The 19,358-nt window shown below is 44.3% G+C and overlaps 1 protein-coding gene across 1 annotated transcript in view; it reads right to left on the reverse strand.

The window, feature by feature from the left end:
- LOC109872996 (polypeptide N-acetylgalactosaminyltransferase 10) overlaps positions 1–19,358 on the reverse strand; it is an 80,312-nt gene that overhangs the window by 38,188 nt on the left and 22,766 nt on the right. The window contains exon 4 of the mRNA XM_031808319.1: positions 10,533–10,699. Within this exon, the coding sequence (XP_031664179.1) occupies positions 10,533–10,699 (167 nt within the window). The remainder of the gene's footprint in view (positions 1–10,532; positions 10,700–19,358) is intronic.

Here is a 19,358-nt window from a genome sequence, read left to right on the forward strand (position 1 = left end):
ACTTAAATCCGTTTGACCTAATTTCTACCGGTAAGTCACATGCGCAACCAGAGGAAACCCCCTTTACTCCACACACAGAGACGCGTACAACGCTCTCCCTCGCGCTCCATTTGGAAAATCTGACCATAATTATATCCCGGACCATAATAGTTTGTTGGGGATGTGGACACTAAGAAACTTGAAGCTCTCAACCTGTTCCACTACAGCCCCGTCGATGACAATGGGGGCGTGCTCGGTCCTCCTTTTCCTGTAGTCCAAAAATATCTCCTTTGTCTTGATCACAATGAGGGAGAGGTTGTTGTCCTGGCACCACACGACCAGGTCTTTGACCTCCTCACTAATCTGGACGCTAATAAGAAATCCCACTATGCACTCAGACGAACCATCAAAACAGGCAAAGCGTCAATATAGGACTATGATTGAATCCTACTACACTGGCTCTGACACTCGTAGGATGTGGCAGGGCTTACAAACTATTACGGACCACAAAGGGAAACCCAGTCGCGAGCTGCCCAGTGACTTGAGCTTACCAGACTGGATAAATGCCTTTTATGCTCGCTTCGAGGCAAGCAACACTGAAGCATGCATGAGAGCACCAGCTGTTCCGGATGACTGTGTGATTACACCTTCAGGTCAACATTAACAAGACCGTGGGGCCAGATGGATTAAGGACATGTACTCAGAGCTTGCGCAGAACAACTGGCAAGTGTCTTCACTGACATTTTGAACCTCTCCCTGACCGAGTCTGTAAATCCTACATGTTTCAAGCACACCATCATAGTCCCTCTGCCCAAGAAAACGAATGCAACTTGCCTAAATGACTACCGCCCGCCGCACTCACGTCGGTAGCCATGAAGTGCTTTGAAAGGCTGGTCATGGCTCACAACACCATTAAACCTGGAAAACCTAGACCCCTCCAATTCGCATACCACCCCAACAGATCCAGAGATGACGCAATCTCAAATCGCACACTGCCCTTTCCCACCTGGACAAAACCTATGTGAAGATGCTGCTCATTGACTACAGCTCAGTGTTCAACACCAGTGGATGCTGGACTTCTTGACGGGCAGCCCCCCATGTGGTAAGGGTAGGTAACAACACATCTGCCATGCTGATCCTCAGCACGGGGGCCCCTCAGGGGTGCGTACATGCTTAGCCCATGTACTCCATGTTGACCCACGCATGACTCCAACACTATCATTAAGTTTGCTGACGACACAACGGTGGTAGGCCTGATCACCCACAACGATGAGAGAGTCTATAGGGAGGTGGTCAGAGAACTGGCAGTGTGGTGCAAGGACAACCTCTCCTTAAACATGAGTAAGACAAAGGAGATGATCGCGGACTACAGGAAAAGGACGGACGAATACGCCCCCATTCACATCGACGGGGCTGTAGTGTAGCGGGTCGTGAGTTAAGTTCCTTGGTGTCCACATCACCAACAAACTATCGTGGTCCAAACAGGGAACGACAACACCTTTTTTTCCTCTCAGCAGACTGAAAAGATTTGGCATGGGTCCCCAGATCTTCAAAAAGTTATACAGCTGCACCATCGAGAGCATCCTGACCGGTATCACCGCCTGGTATTGCAACTGGTCGGTAACCCTAAAGAGGGTAGTAAGTACATCACTGGGGCCAAGCTTCCTGCCATCCAGGACCTATATGCTAGGCGATGTCAGAGGAAGGCCCAAAGAAATGTACAAGATTCCTGTCACCCAAGTAAGGTAAGCGGTACCGGAGCACCAAGTCACTTTACCCCTACCTACATGTACAAATTCACACGACTAACTTGTACCCACGCACATTGACTCGGTACCAGTACCCCGTTTATAGCCTCATTATTGTTATTTTATTGTAAATATAGTAAATTATTTTCTTAAAACTGCATTGTTGGTTAAGGGCTTTTAAGTAAGCATTTTACTGTAAGGTGTTGTATCCAGCACATTTGTAAAAAAAATAATTAGGCAAGTCATTTAAGAACAAATTCTTATTTACAATGATGCCGCCCCACATGCGCCACCCCACGTGACAAAAAAACATATTTGATGCTGTGGCACTAAAGCCCCATGTCACATACAGGAAATGGGTCCGATGTGATTTAAACATGGGGGAGATGGAACAATCTGGACAGATTAAATCAATTAGGGGGAAATCTCCATGAAAATGGCTTGTGGGAGAAGGCCAGTGGGGGCCATCAGTCAAACAGCTGCCTGACAGCATCCCCCCCCCCCATGGGAGAATATAGCGTAGCAGTCTGGTTGCCATGTCAACTTGGAGAAAAGCGAGGCCCACTTTTCTGACAGGAGCTGCGGGGGATGAGTTTAAAACATGTAAAATCGTGAGAGAAATGGAAACCCTTAGAGCGATCTGAGGGGCTTTGCTGATACCTACAAAAGCAGAACATGATGAAGCAATATGTGACAGGGAAAGAGATCAGCTGATCGACCTCACAGACCAATGACTGTGCACAAAGCCCTCAGAGCTGACTAGCATCCTCCCTGTATGGCCCTGACAACCCACTAGACAACTTTCTGCATAGTCTCTGACATGCAGAACAACTTCCTGTGCTGAGCGCTGTTTTGTCTGCTGCACCGTAAAATCACTTCTGCTCAATGTCAAATGCTGCATGAAAACAGTAGGCACGGAGTTGAAGCACACAGGGCTCTAATGCCACCCTGCAGGTTGTCAGAGACCAAAGGACATGGCCGTTTAAAAAAATAATATTTTTTTTACACATTCCTGAGGTGACTGACAGCCATTCCACCACAGTACCAGGCCCCTTCCATCTCCTCATGTGTCCACCAAACTGGGTGTCCAGGAAGGAGAGGGGAAGGGGATGAAGAGTGAAAACAGAGCCCCTCCCTAAGGGTGGGAAGAGGAGACGGATGGAAAAAAGAGAGAGCAAGTGTCGCTCGCACACTATCTGTGACTCAGACCTCACGCCTGAGCTGCTCCATGGAATTAGAGCTGCCCACAAGATAGACCTGGCAACACAAGGTGATCGTGGAAAAGACAGAGGGAGAGACAGAGCGAGACAGCAAGGTTTAACAGCCACAGAGAGAGAGACGGAGAAAGAAATGTTACAGAGGATGGGAGAAACGGGCAAAGAGGGGACTGTGTGTGTGTGTGTATCTCCTATTCATGAGTTTTTGCACTCTGCACACCTATACTCAAATTGAAGATCTCATGATGAGGCGAGGGAAACAATGATACAGAGAACATACACTGAATGGAAGTTACACTGAGAAGTCCAACAACAAAAGACTGACTTTGCAGTGACTTACTGAAGAGGAAGAAAAAGGTTTTGGTTGAAAAATCCAAATGAAGCTGTCAGAAGACAAATAGAAATGATCAAACATTGCTTGTGATACAAAAAGCTGAAAAAAGTCTAGATGACGCAGCAGTTTGTTGTGTACTGCTGTAATTACATAATATGTACACAAGGATGTAATTACCATTTTTATTTATTTTTATTTCACCTTTATTTAACCAGGTAGGCTAGTTGAGAACAAGTTCTCATTTGCAACTGCGACCTGGCCAAGATAAAGCATAGCAGTGTGAACAGACAACACAGAGTTACACATGGAGTAAACAATTAACAAGTCAATAACACAGTAGAAAAAAAAGAGAAAAAAAAGAGTCTATATACATTGTGTGCCAAAGGCATGAGGAGGTAGGCGAATGATTACAATTTTGCAGAATAACACTGGAGTGATAAATGATCAGATGGTCATGTACAGGTAGAGATATTGGTGTGCAAAAGAGCAGAAAAGTAAATAAATAAAAACAGTATGGGGATGAGGTAGGTAAAAATGGGTGGTCTTTTTCCGAAAGACTATGTACAGCTGCAGCGATCGGTTAGCTGCTCAGATAGCAGATGTTTGAAGTTGGTGAGGGAGATAAAAGTCTCCAACTTCAGCGATTTTTGCAATTCGTTCCAGTCACAGGCAGCATAGAACTGGAACGAAAGGCGGCCAAATGAGGTGTTGGCTTTAGGGATGATCAGTGAGATACACCTGCTGGAGCGCGTGCTACGGATGGGTGTTGCCATCGTGACCGGTGAACTGAGATAAGGCGGAGCTTTACCTAGCATGGACTTGTAGATAACCTGGAGCCAGTGGGTCTGGCGACGAATATGTAGCGAGGGCCAGCCGACTAGAGCATACAAGTCGCAGTGGTGGGTGGTATAAGGTGCTTTAGTGACAAAACGGATGGCACTGTGATAAACTGCATCCAGTTTGCTGAGTAGAGTGTTGGAAGCAATTTTGTAGATGACATCGCCAAAGTCGAGGATCGGTAGGATAGTCAGTTTTACTAGGGTAAGTTTGGCGGCGTGAGTGAAGAAGGCTTTGTTGCGGAATAGAAAGCCGACTCTTGATTTGATTTTCGATTGGAGATGTTTGATATGAGTCTGGAAGGAGAGTTTACAGTCTAGCCAGACACCTAGGTACTTATAGATGTCCACATATTCAAGGTCGGAACCATCCAGGGTGGTGATGCTGGTCAGGCGTGCGGGTGCAGGCAGCGAACGGTTGAAAAGCATGCATTTGGTTTTACTAGCGTTTAAGAGCAGTTGGAGGCCACGGAAGGAGTGTTGTATGGCATTGAAGCTCGTTTGGCGGTTAGATAGCACAGTGTCCAAGGACGGGCTGGAAGTATATAGAATGGTGTCGTCTGCGTAGAGGTGGATCAGGGAATCGCCCGCAGCAAGAGCAACATCATTGATATATACAGAGAAAAGAGTCGGCCCGAGGATTGAACCCTGTGGCACCCCCATAGAGACTGCCAGAGGACCGGACAGCTTTCCAATCCTTGGGGATCTCAGACGATATGAAAGAGAGGTTGAATAGGCTGGTAATAGGGGTTGCGACAATGGCGGCGGATAGTTTCAGAAATAGAGGGTCCAGATTGTCAGGCCCAGCTGATTTGCACGGGTCCAGGTTTTGCAGCTCTTTCAGAACATCTGCTATCTGGATTTGGGTAAAGGAGAACCTGGAGATGCTTGGGCGAGTAGCTGCGGGGGGGGGGGGGGGGGTGGAGCTGTTGGCCGAGGTTGGAGTAGCCAGGCGGAAGGCATGGCCAGCTGTTGAGAAATGCTTGTTGAAGTTTTCGATAATCATGGATTTATCGGTGGTGACCGTGTTACCTAGCCTCAGTGCAGTGGGCAGCTGGGAGGAGGTGCTCTTGTTCTCCATGGACTTCACAGTGTCCCAGAACTTTTTGGAGTTGGAGCTACAGGATGCAAACTTCTGCCTGAAGAAGCTGGCCTTAGCTTTCCTGACTGACTGCGTGTATTGGTTCCTGACTTCCCTGAACCGTTGCATATCGCAGGGACTATTCGATGCTATTGCATTCCGCCACAGGATATTTTTGTGCTGGTCGAGGGCAGTCAGGTCTGGAGTGAACCAAGGGCTATATCTGTTCTTAGTTCTGCATTTTTTGAACGGAGCATGCTTATCTAAAATGGTGAGGAAGTTACTTTTAAAGAATGACCAGGCATCGTCAACTGACGGGATGAGGTCAATGTCCTTCCAGGATACCCGGGCCAGGTCGATTAGAAAGGCCTGTTCACAGAAGTGTTTTAGGGAGCGTTTGACAGTGATGAGGGGTGGTCGTTTGACTGCGGCTCCGTAGCGGATACAGGCAATGAGGCAGTGATCGCTGAGATCCTGGTTGAAGACAGCGGAGGTGTATTTGGAGGGCCAGTTGGTCAGGATGACGTCTATGAGGGTGCCCTTGTTTACAGATTTAGGGTTGTACCTGGTGGGTTCCTTGATGATTTGTGTGAGATTGAGGGCATCTAGCTTAGATTGTAGGACTGCCGGGGTGTTAAGCATATCCCAGTTTAGGTCACCTAACAGAACAAACTCTGAAGCTAGATGGGGGGCGATCAATTCACAAATGGTGTCCAGGGCACAGCTGGGAGCTGAGGGGGGTCGGTAGCAGGCGGCAACAGTGAGAGACTTATTTCTGGAGAGAGTAATTTTCAAAATTAGTAGTTCGAACTGTTTGGGTATGGACCTGGAAAGTATGACATTACTTTGCAGGCTAACTCCTCCCCCTTTGGCAGTTCTATCTTGACGGAAAATGTTATAGTTGGGAAATCTCCTGAGCCAGGATTCAGACACGGCAAGGACATCAGGGTTAGCAGAGTGTGCTAAAGCAGTGAGTAAAACAAACTTAGGGAGGAGGCTTCTGATGTTGACATGCATGAAACCAAGGCCTTTTCGATCACAGAAGTCAACAAATGAGGGTGCCTGGGGACATGCAGGGCCTGGGTTTACCTCCACATCACCCGCGGAACAGAGGAGGAGTAGAATGAGGGTGCGGCTAAAGGCTGTCAAAACTGGTCGCCTAGAGCGTTGGGGACAGAGAATAAAAGGAGCAGATTTCTGGGCATGGTAGAATATATTCAGGGCATAATGCACAGACAGGGGTATGGTGGGGTGCGGGTGCAGTGGAGGTAAGCCCAGGCACTGGGTGATGATGAGAGAGGTTGTATCTCTGGACATGCTGGTTGTAATGGGTGAGGTCACCGCATGTGTGGGAGGTGGGACAAAGGAGGTATCAGGGGTATGAAGTGGAACTAGGGGCTCCATTGTAAACTAAAACAATTATAACTAACCTGAACAACAGTATACAAGGCATATTGACATTTGAGAGAGACATACAGCGAGGCATACAGTAATCACAGGTGTTGAATTGGGAGAGCTAGCTAAAACAGTAGCTAAAACAGTAGGTGAGACAACAATAGCTAATCAGCTAGCACAACAACAGCAGGTAAAATGGTGTTGACTAGGCAGGGAGAGTCGGATTAACTACACACAGAGCCTGAGTGCGGCTGGGGCCGACAGATAAAACATAAACAAGCAGAATGGAGTACCGTGATTAATGGACAGTCCAGCATGCATCAGCTATGTAGCCAAGTGATCAGTGTCCAGGGGGCAGCGGTGGATGGGGCAGGGAAGCTGGACTGGCGAGTACAATGACTAAATAGCTTGTAGCTAGTTAGCTGGTTAGCTTCTGGAGGTTCTTGAGTGTGTTCTAAAAATTAAAAATAATAGCGATTCCGTATCACATTGGGTGAGGCAGGTTACCGGAAGGTATAAACAAATTTAAAAATCGAAAAGAGATTGAAAGTAAATATGGGTCCAGTGAGTGTTTGGGACGCGGCGATTCAGACGGTTAGCAGGCCTGTGCTAACAAGCTAACAGTTAGTAGGCCGGGGCTAAACAAGGTAGCAGTTAGCGGACCGGGGCTAAACAAGCTAGCAGTTAGCGGACCGGGGCTAAACAAGCTAGCAGGCCGAATTAGCAAGCAAGGAGATAGCAAGGGATAGAAAGTTAGCCTTTGGGGGGGCGTCACGATGGGGGTGAGTCTGTTTATGCCTCTTCATGCGGTGACATCGATAGACCGGTCGTGGGTCCGGATATTGTAGCCCAGGAGTATGCTTCGGTGGTAGCACAGGAGCTCTGGCCGGGCTAGCTTCAAGCTAAGTGGGTGGAAACGCTAGCCAGGAGCCAGCTAGTTGTGAAGATCCAGTTGAAAATGTTCCGTTTGCGGTGGGAATCCGGTGGGAATCCGGGGATAAGTATGTTGATGATTACAAACAAGCAAATACCTACCATGTGTTTCATCAACAGTACTACATTGTTTTATTTCCTATAACCAGCTAAGCCAATTGTAACCAAATCTAAACAAAATGTGCATTCCTCCAGATAACATATAACAATATCTGAATTACTACAGGTTACCTAGCTACGGTAGTTCAACTGGTGTACAACTGGGGTACGACAGTTGAACTTAGCTCATGAGGCATTTACAAGTTATATTCTTCAAGAATCAAATTGGTAGATATCATGAATTTAGTCCAAAAATGGATGTAGCAACTGCCGATTGTCCCTGCCACCATGCAGTTTCCTTAGGCTAGCACTGAACTAAATGGATTTTCTAGCTGGAAAGGTAGAATTGCTACCTCTCTCGACATAAGACTAAGAAAGCACACACTTTCTCCGGCTAGCTTTGTGATAGCTAGATAGGCTAATAGCCCACGAAATGAACGCTCAAGTCTTTCTTAGCCAATGTGGCAAGGATCAAGCTGAATTTGCCTAGCTCTCTGGAAAGCAAGCTAACCACACCAGCATTCCTTCCTACACTTTTTGCCCAAGGAATACTATTCTCGTAGGCATGGAGCCTGCTGCCCCTGAATAGGGAGAACCGAGCAGGGCTCCTGCCCCAGCACACCTATGTCCATGCAGGGCTAAAATAGCAGGAAAGGACACACACTCTTCGTGTATTGCCTGCTTGGTGTCTGAGCACGCTAAGGCAGACCCAGAGTCTTACGTGCACTGCAGGGACCTTCCCTCGACCACACACAGACGGCGACTGCATGCTCAACTTATGCAGCCTCTCGGACAAGGAGGAAGCATATTTCATTGACATTCCCGTCGAGCCGAAGGAACTGTTTGGGACGGCTATTGCACCACGCGGCAAAAGTATTGAATTTCTGCGCTGCAGACCCGGGAACTGTGACAACCCGGTCTACCCCTCCACGGGCCAAGGCTTTGTGGCAGTGAAAGGACAACACGCTGGAACCAGGGTTTCCCATACTGCAAAGCCCCAATGCAACAGGCAGCGAACCCACAGGGTTTCCTAAAAGAGGCCGACACTGGGGGAAACAGCATTTTGCTGCAGCCACGTCGAAGTTACTAATTCCCCTGGAGGGGAAGAAGGGGCGCTCGACCTGGATTGATTATGGGACTGAATAGGAATCAGACCCTGGACAGCATGAGCAAAATAATTTGTTAATTTTTCCTGAGCAAATATGACTCCTCCACAGCACTGTGCCAGAAGCCATTCAGTACAGTGTGCGGTCAAGCAGCATTGAATGCTCTGTGCAACCCCACGTTTAAAAGTTAATAGTATGTGACCTATAGCCTTTACAGTCTGTACTTTACCAAAGACACTGCAGATCACATTATAGCCTTGCCTATTCTGCTCCCCTATAACAAAGTCATGCTCAATATTCTATCTATAGAGAAAGTGAATTCTGAAATATCCCAGGAGAAAGTTTGGGCATGAAATTATGCAAAACAGGGATTTTTTTGTTGTTGTGGTATTTCCCCCCCGTTTCGATCTCGTCTTATTGCTGCAACTCTCCAACGGGCACGGGAAGCGAAAGTCCAGTTATGTGTCCCCCGAAACATGACCCGCCAAAACGCACTTCTTAACACCCACCTGTTTAACCCGGAAGCCAGCTGCACCGACCAAGGTCAGCCTGCATGCACCCGGGCCACCACAAGGAGTTGCTAGAGTGGGATGAGCTAAGTCCCCCTGGCCAAACCCTCCCCTAACCCAGACGACGCTAGGCCAATTGTGCGCCGCCCTATGGGACTCCGGATCACAGCCGGTTGTGATAAAGCCCAGGATCAAAGCCGGGTCTGTAGTGATGCCCCTAGCACTGTTATGCAGTGCCTTAGAAAGCTGCACCACTCGGGAGGCCCTACACAGGGATTTTAACCGATATGATTAATCCCTCCCCACTGACACACAACAAATAAAAAGATAACAGTAATGTTAATTAATGCAATATTGGTTTTGAAGAATTAAACTTGTAAAAAACATTAAGTGAACCAGTGAGGACCCCACGTCATTCCATCTCTTTGCTCCTACCTCAAAGGCACTGAACAATTAATTCCTAAAGTGGAGATGGTCAACACATCCGTCAATGAGTCCAGGGTGGCGGTGGCAGCGGGAGCTAATTAAAGATGAATTAAACATTGTGTGATGAAGGCAGGGTGGAGGCTGAGAGGGGCTTGGAAGAGAAGAGCTCAGCTGCGGCAGTCTGAGCCTCATTAATAAATGACCACAGGATAGCCCTCTGCAAACAGCCGAAACACTAGTAAACAAATGAGTCACTTGTACACTGAGGAAGCATTTGACACTCTAGACCCAAAATGTTACAGACCTTTATCCATCCTGCCCTGTCTTTCTAAAGTCTTCGAAAGCCAAGTTAACAAACAGGTCACCGACCATTTCGAATCCCACCATACCTTCTCCACTATGCAATCTGGTTTCCGAGCTGGTCATGGGTGCACCTCAGCCACGCTCAAGTTCCTAAACTATATCATAACCACCATTGATAAAAGACAGTACTGTGCAGCAGTCTTCATCGCCCTGGCCAAGGCTTTAGACTCTGTCAATCACCGCATTCTTATTGGCAGACTCAATAGCCTTGGCTTCTCAAATGATTGCCTCGCTTGGTTCACCAACTACTTCTCAGATAGAGTTCAGTGTGTCAAATCGGAGGGCCTGTTGTCCGGACCTCTGGCAGTCTATGGGGGTGCCACAGGGTTCAATTCTCGGGCCGACTCTTTCCTGTGTGTGTGTGTGTGTGTGTGTGTGTGTGTGGGCACCGATCGGTTCAAAAGCATGCATTTAGTTATTGAACCAAAAAAAACACAAAAAAACAAGGACATTTCTAAGTGACCTCAAACTTTTGAATGGTAGTAGACACACACGCACGTGCGTACCTTTGTCACTGAAGTCGTCCACCAGTATGACCTCAGCGATGAGCTCAGGGGGAGAGCGGTTGAGCACGCTGTGTACTGTCCTGAGCAGGGACGACCAACCTTCGTTGTGGAATGGGATGATGATGCTGGTGTTGGGCAACTTCTCCCCATACAGCTTCTGTTTACAGCTAAATACACACACAAACAGGCAAATAAAATAATAAGCAACAAACAAACAGCAATTGCCAAAAAGCAAATAGAGTGACTACTGAGGGGCTGTAGAGCACGGTTGGTCTTCATAAAGTGTCTGAGTATAAGGATCAGTTTTAGCTTTTAAGAGCATAGTGAATAACATTACATGGCCGGGTGGGACTAATCCTAGATCACTCATAGTGTGAGATTCTTTATGATGACAGGCCCTGGTGTTGCACAAAAGTTATCTTCTGGAGAGATCAACAATACTTTAGTATTATCATGTAGGCCTAGTATTCATGACCCACAAATGTAACCGTACGCAATGATATATCATTACTGTGTATCACAATATTAGGTTATATAATATGATTACTATATTGAATAATCATAGATAATGAAAGCGGCAGTTTCTGGTTCATTGGTAAAAATGAGAGCTAGAGCAGAGCACTAGGCCACATCTAATTTGTTGCAAAACATTGAGACAACTCAGACCAATTACGAGCACACCCACATTTCCTTGCATTGTATCGCTAGAGCAATGGAATTTAGTGGCTTCCTTCATTGGAATACTGTCACAGCGAATCAAAGACATTGAATGTATCAAGACCAGATATCCACTCTGCAATTCCGGTGGTGACAACATGACTGTCACCACGCGGGAGCGGGCCTCCAGGGCAGACAGGACCACCGATTAGATACGGGAGAGCAGGTGTGGCCACCTCATTGGTCTAACTGACAGAGTGATGGGCCTGACAGCAGATTGTCACAGTGACACTTCAGCTGTCAGATGGCCAAGCTCCTGCCACAGCATCCTCTTCATCATCCCTCACTTTTTCACTAAAGAGGAGAGGGTCCCAGGTCCCACAGATAGTGCTGTGAGAGACCGAAAGCGGGAGAGAGGGTGAGAAAGAGGAACAAAGAGAACGAGTGTGAGATAGCTAATTGCTCCCTAATATGCAAAGGCGGTATACTGGGGTATTTGGAAATAGTCACAGGAGGGTTTTTTAATACGTTTGAAAAATAGAAGGAAAAAAATGCAAGTTTTCAATACATTTTAATATTTGTAGCAATTGTTTTTCTAAACCCTGCAGTCAACTTGTGCAAAGCGTTAGGAGATAAAGCAGATTGCGTTCTTCATTTCACACATCACATTATTTTACATTATGAAGCTTTACCGTAGTTCCCCAGAACAGTTGAGCCAGTCACGTGTTTGTTAGTAAATAGCACAACAGGAGAAAAGGGGAGCAGGTGAGTCCAGCTGTGTATTGACAGAGGTAGCGCTCTATACCGAAAACCAGTGTTTTTGGGATGTGCAACAAGTTGTTTCTTTCCCACACGTTCCGCAAAAAATAGCTTCATTTTCATCGGATAAACAGAAGGGCAACGCTACTTGGCTGGCAGCCAAATGAGTAAATGGGCTTACAATTTTTTTTAAAGCAACGTCTTTTTTGCAAAATCGATTCATGGCCATCATATTTCTAATGTTTAGGCCTATCATAGAAAGAATGTAGCCAGCTACATTTGCTAACGTTTTGCTTTAAGTTACTCTTGCATTTTACCAGAGATAAATAGGCTGGCTACACCAGGAAAATTACCAGAGAAAAATACCTACAAAAGTCCGAGCACTGTGTGCTTAAACTCTCATCCGAGTTTAGAAGTGCAACTTAAGTACAAAATCAGTTAGATGCCTAGGCAGGCCCTTTGCCTTTGCTACTTTAGACTCCACACAGAAACCGGGTGTAGACATGCTGCTGGAAAGCCAGTACTGTTCTTCCTTCAGACAAGCATTCCTCAAAATGTTGTTTATTTGAACAATGTCTCTCATTCACATTCACTTGTAAATGTTCAAACTCACCCCCCAAAAAATACATTTGGTAGCTCCTACCTATATACGTATAACTTTATGAATTGGATTGCCGGTCTTTGGAATTTTTTAAATTTATTTTCATTTGCGCTCGTTAGTATATTTAGCTAGCAGCCGCCATGGAAATACACTATTACTTGTGCTAATTTTAGCATTTTTGAAAGACATGTTTCTTTTTGCATTTGTCGCCCCCTTGTGTACTAAACAGATAATATTGAAAATCCCAGGGTGAGAGACATAACGATGTGAAAATGTGGATACCGCCTAACCCTACTCCCTAACCAGACTCCTTAGCAGGGCTCCTAAGGACAGAGCAAGGGAGTAGAGCGGCGTAAAAAAAATTATAGGGAAAGTGAGACGCCAGCCACAGAGCTTGGGCGAGTGACTGCGGCAGCGGGCAAGCCGTAAGCCACCGCTTCATTACACATTATTAAACAACCCACAAATTTGCCAGATCGGACCCTTAAATTCCTCTGAAGGGGCCAACGTGTCATTCCCATGGCTGTTGAAACGTCAATGGGCTGCTTGGAGCGAGATGGCTAGGGACTGTAAGAGCACTGAGCAGGCAGTAGCCCATTCCGCAGAGGCTCTACTCACTGAAATTAGACTAGGGGAAATGTACCCAGAAGAAGCCAAAAGGCCCTGGATACTAAGACCCAGATGTCTTTATCCAACACCATTGAACAGCTTAGGGAACATAAGCTATTCTCTACTGGCAGTTACAAGTCGTTATACAATGCATTCGGAAAGTATTCAGACCCCTGGACTTTTTCCACTTTTCAGCCTTATTCTGAAAATGCTAAAATAGTTTTTTTCCCTCATCAATCCACAAACAATATCCCATAATGACGAAGCGAAAACAGGTTTATAGAATCTTTTGCAAATGTATTCAAAATAAATACATTACATAAGTATTCAGACCCTTTGCTATGAGACTCGAAATTGAGCATCCTGTTTCTATTGATCATCCTTGAGATGTTTCTACAACTTGGAGTCCATCTGTGGTAAGATCAATTGATTGGACATGATTTGGAAAGGCACACAGCTGTCTAGGTCCCACAGTAAAAAGTCCATGTCTTAGGTCAGTTAGGATCACCATTTTATTTTAAGAATGTGAAATGTCAGAATAATAGTAGAGAGAATGATTTACTTCAGCTTTTATTTCTTTCATCACATTCCCAGTGGGTCAGAAGTGTAGATATACTAATTGAGTGTTTGGTAGCATTGCCTTTAAATGGTTTAACTTGGGTCAAACATTTCAGGTAGCCTTCCACAAGCTTCCCACAATAAGTTGGGTGAATTTTGACCCATTCCTCCTGACAGAGCTGGTGTAAGTGAGTCAGATTTGTAGGTCTCCTTGCTCGCACACACATTTTCTATGGGATTACATCCACAGGTACACCGCCAATTGACTTAAATGATGTCAATTAGCCAATCAGAAGCTTCTAAAGACATCACATAATTTTCTGGAATTTTCTAAGCTGTTTAAAAGGCACAGTCAACTTAGTGTATGTAAACTTCTGACCCACTGGAATTGTGATACAGTGAATTATAAGTGAAACAATCTGCATGTAAACAATTGTTGGAAAAATGACTTGTGTCATGCATAATGTAATGTCCTAAACAACTTGCCAAAGCTATAGTTTGTTAACAAGAAATGTGTGGAGTGGTTGAAAAACAAGTTTTAATAACTCCAACCTAAGTGTATGTAAACTTCTGACTTCAACAAGAACACAAAACATGTAAGCTACATGTCAAGCTGTCTTTGAAGCTGTCTTTGAAAAGCCAGTCAGGTAAAAAGCTTGTGTTTACATTTAAAAAAATGGGAAGTGTTGTATTTTCAGACAGGTAGCCTACATTGTCTAATTCTCTGTATGGTAATAATACATTTTATTTTGTAAAGTGGTTTCTTGCATCATATAAACACAACGTAATGTACAGTCACCTATTTGGCCCATGGTGTTACAGACAAAGTAAAACAGTTATGCCATGTAGGACTGCACTGAACACCACACACAGGCCATCATAGAAATCAAAAGCTATTTCCATGTGAAAATGTTATGGGATTTGCTCCATTTGTTTTGTTGGTAGGCCTACATTAGCCAAAAAAAACTATAAGGCTACAGCTTCAGTGTTCACTGTAAATGCGCGCCGGAAGTTGCACAAAATTCTCACAATGTTCAAGTTTCCGCTCACAAGACCAAAGATTTGCTCAGTGCCCCAAAAAATTGGAAGGAACATTAATCTCGGCACAACGCCTCTCCCCATGTGACCTAATTGCTGTGTGCAAGTACTGAAATGCATGTGTAACTGATAGATGCACACACGCACATGTTAATATTTTTAAATATATAGTAAATTGTACGTTTTTTTAAAGTTGTGTCGGACCTCAGTAAGACTACCTGTTACCATTGGCATCGGCTAATAGGGATCCTAAATCAATCAAATCGGTTGTTATTTTACATTATGAAGCTTACCCTAGTTCCACAGAACAGTTGAGCCAGTCACGGATTTGATTGTAGATACACATCAGTCAGAGCTCCGTCTGCTGATAGAATGTCTGTTAGTGAATTCTCATCGGAGTGGAGAAGTGCAACTGAAGCCCGAGATTTGTCTTAAAAACAGAGCTTACATTACAATAAGAAGCATTTTAAATCTGCAAGATATTTCTTATGAATTCTTTGTTTCCTGCGTGAAAAACGTAGAATTCTTCATTAACGCGACCCCTAACTTTAATTTGCTAGTTAATCTAAGTAAGTGGATGAATTAATAAGGTGACAGGGCATCATATTATCAAACACGGCAGAAAGCTTGTGACAAGTCAAATCCCTTTGGATTCGTTATTTGTACAGATGCCACCATCTTGATTTCCTTGCGTTTTTTCTCCTCTTCGTTCTCAGCCCATCTTCTCCTCTCAGAGCAGAACAGGCAGGCTCATTGCCCTAGCGACTCCAGACATACACAGCGTGTAGCGTACACACGCTGCTCCAGAGCTAGTACGGTTCTTCCTTCAGACAAGCATACGTCAAAACTTTGTTAGTTTGCACAATGTTGCTTGTTCACAGTCGCTGTAAAATGTCCAAACTCACCAAAAATGACATTTGGTAGCTCCTATCTGTATATGTATAACTTCATGAGCTGGATTGCCCATCTTTGCAATTAGTTTATTTTCGCTTGCACTCGATAGCATATTTAGCTAGCAGCCTCCATTGACATTCACTATTACCTTATCTGATATATATACATTGGGCAGCAATTTTTTTTTTTATGTGCCCCCTTGTGTACTAAACCGGTAATACCGTATATATCCCAGTATGAGGAGGAGGACAGTATGAAAATATGAATACCGCCCAACCCTAAATCAGATTATCATCTGAAATCAAGATACCTGACGGGACTTTTAAAAAGTGCAGAAAATCTAACAAAAAAACGTTCTACCACAGTGCCCAATGTTATTTTTGTGAAGACCATTTGGTTTGGAGTTTGGACAAAGTTTCTATGTGAAAACTATGTATGCTGAACAAAAATATAAATGCAACATGCAAAGTGTTGGTCCCATGTTTCATGAGCTGAAATACAATATTCCAGAGATTTTCCATGTGCACAAAACTCTTATTTCTCTCTAATTTTGTGCACAAATTTGTTTACATCCCTGTTAGTGAGCATTTCTCCTTTGCCAAGATAATCCATCCACCTGACAGGTGTGGCAAAGAAGCTGATTAAACAGCATGCTCACCACTCAGGTGGACCTTGTGCTGGGGATAATTAAAGGCCACTCTAAAATGTGCCGTTTTGTCACAAAACACAATGCCACAGATGTCTCAAGTTGAGGGAGTGTGCAATTGGCATGCTGACTGCAGGAATGTCAACCAGAGTTCTTTACAGATAATTGAATGTTAATTTCTCTACCATAAGCCACCTTCATTGTTAAAAAAATTTTTGGCCAGTATGTCCAACTGGCCTCACAACCGCAGACCATGTGTAACTACGCCAGTCCAGGACCGCCACATCCGGCTTCTTCACCTGCAGGATCGTCTGAGACCAGGCACCTGGACAGCCGATGAAACTGATTAGTATTTCTGTATATAAAAAGCTATTTTGTGGGAAAAACTCCCAAGTGATTGCAACAACACATCAGTAGGGTAAAACTAACCTGTCTCACGACGGTCTAAACCCATCCTGCCCATCTCACGTTCCCTATTAGTGGGTGAACAATCCAATGCTTGGTGAATTCTGCTTCACAATGATAGGAAGTGCCGACATCGAAGGAGTCGCTATGAACGCTGGGCCGCCACAAGCCAGTTATCCCGGTGGTAACTTTTCTGACACCTATGCCCTCCTACCCATGGCTGCACCACTGCCCAGTTAAGTCCATAGATTAGGACCTAATGAATTTATTTCAATTTCCTGAACTCACTCGCGCATAAGAGGGATGCTTGCACTAACGGTACTGGCCCATGCACTGATCAAATACACCACTGGAACTCTGATTAAGATGTTTACATGTACTAATCATTTGAAAGACTGCTCAGAAAACAAGGTGCTTTATTTGGCGTACGCTTACTTCGATTCTGACCTTACACCGATTAAGATAAGAAGAATAAGGTGTTGAGATGACTAATGCCATACTAGGCCTCACAGGTCTGTGAGAGCCAGACATCTTGCTTGTTTGTAGGTGACCAAATACTTATTTTCCACCATAATTTGCAAATTAATTAATTAAAAAGCCTACAATGTGATTTTCTGGATGTTTTTTTCTCATTTTGTCTGTCATAGTTGAAGTGTGCCTATGATGAAAATTACAGGCCTCTCTCATCTTTTTAAGTGGGAAAACTTGCACAATTGGTGGCTCACTAAATACTTTTTTGCCCCACTGTAAATATACTCAATAGCTTATGAGGAAAGTAGCTATATCTTCAAATATGAATGAAATACACCTTCCACTTAATGCTCACATGCATTTTGTATCATCAGGAGCATGTGAAACAACTAGAGCCCAACCCCCATGTGATTTTTTCCCCCGATTCCCATTTTAGGGAGGCAAAAGTCCCCGATTACTGATATATCTGCCGATATTTTGTTTTAGGGGTGGAATGAAAAAAACAGACCTAGGTTTATACAACTTTTGTGTGAAAGGATTAAACAGATATTCTGAATGATGCTTTCAAGAAAATATAAATGTCCTGAATGAGAACATTTTATTTGTGGTTTACAGGATTTCCACCAAAAATAAACTAGATCCTCTATATGCTAAACCACCACAAAGGGTCACTGGCCAGATTGTTTAAATCAAAGTAAATCTGAAACTGCAGTTCACAAATGTGACCAGATTCAGGAAACTAGAGGTATGTAGAATGTCACAACTTAACAGGAGAGCCGTTTGAATGTCCATTTTTTATTTTATTTATCAAAATGCGTTTTTGGGCAGAAATGTCTTCCTGAACATGTGAACTTTCATGTGCCTTAATAACACACTCGTATGCCATCTGTAAATACAAATACAATTATTAAATTACGAGCCTTTTTGGTTAAGCCAAAGAAAGAGCTGCCAACCTTCCCCACTAGCCATGATTGGCTGAGATAATGCGTGGGCTGGACATGCTGAGAGAGGAGTCCGGATTGGTCTGCCATAGAAGCTTGTCAGTCTGTGTGGTAATCCTATAAAATGCTGATAAAAAAATATATATTGTGTAGTGGAGCTGCATACGTGTGGCTCTCCACTTCCTGGAGGATCAAGTTTTGAAAATCAGCGGAATTAGAGTATGATAGCTAAAGAGATGGAGGCAACACCGGTCTCCGGATTTCATCTTCAAATTAAGGGCAACCGTGGTATGGCATTCCTGACAGGGAGACGCATCCACGCATGATGATGTATACAGGTAAGATAGCTAGTGTAATATTTGAATGTAACGTTAGTCTAGCGTTACATTCAAATATTACACGTTTTCTAATTTTGACAGAGTGGCTTCATTTCAAGCTAACGTTAGTTGGTTGGCTCCCTACCTGACGTTATTATTAGTTTCCCAGAGACGTTTGTTGTTCCAGTTCGAGCCTAATGTTAGCTAGCTAACATTGAACATGGTTGGTTAGCTCCCAGCACTGTGGCATGGTTGGCACTGTTTATTAACTAGCTAACGTTGGCTGGCTGGCTCGTTAGCTAATGTTACGATGTGACGTGTACAACACCCATTGAATACGTCTGCACAAAAGCGCAATTAATTTGTTCCAGCAGAGCTGGTTAGGCTGTTTTCATGTTATCCAGAGGTAAACAAATCATCGGCCAGAGCGTCGAGTGTGCACTTCGAGAGCGAAACGAGATGGGTAAGGGTGTGAACGATGCTGAATGGGTATAGACAAAGAGCTCTTCACTAGATAGCAAAACATTCAAAAGATGATTTTCTCAAAAGTGAGTTTACAAGTTGATCAACTTTCAAAACAGAATTACTTTCCCATTGTTCCTCAAATGCAGTGTATGATATACCATTTTGTAGCTGAGTCTACTTTTATATAATGTAAAAAACACCACTTCAAATGTTGTTAATCCAGGTGGTGAGTCACAAATAAACATTGAAAAGCAGTAACATGTCGTTCGGAACGTCACCACTAGGTTTCATCATCAGCATTTGTCTCGAGTAGATTTACTACAGTATTTACAGTCAAAGGTCATGTAAACTAACACTTTATGGCAACCTCGCAATGAGTGTATGTTACGACAAAGGTTAGCTGTTCATTACGACAAATGTTTTCTTAACTCCTCATGAATGCAAGCCATGGCCTGAATGATAGAG

This window comes from Oncorhynchus kisutch, linkage group LG28, assembly GCF_002021735.2.
Source record: "Oncorhynchus kisutch isolate 150728-3 linkage group LG28, Okis_V2, whole genome shotgun sequence".
Classification (NCBI taxonomy): Eukaryota; Metazoa; Chordata; class Actinopteri; order Salmoniformes; family Salmonidae; genus Oncorhynchus; species Oncorhynchus kisutch.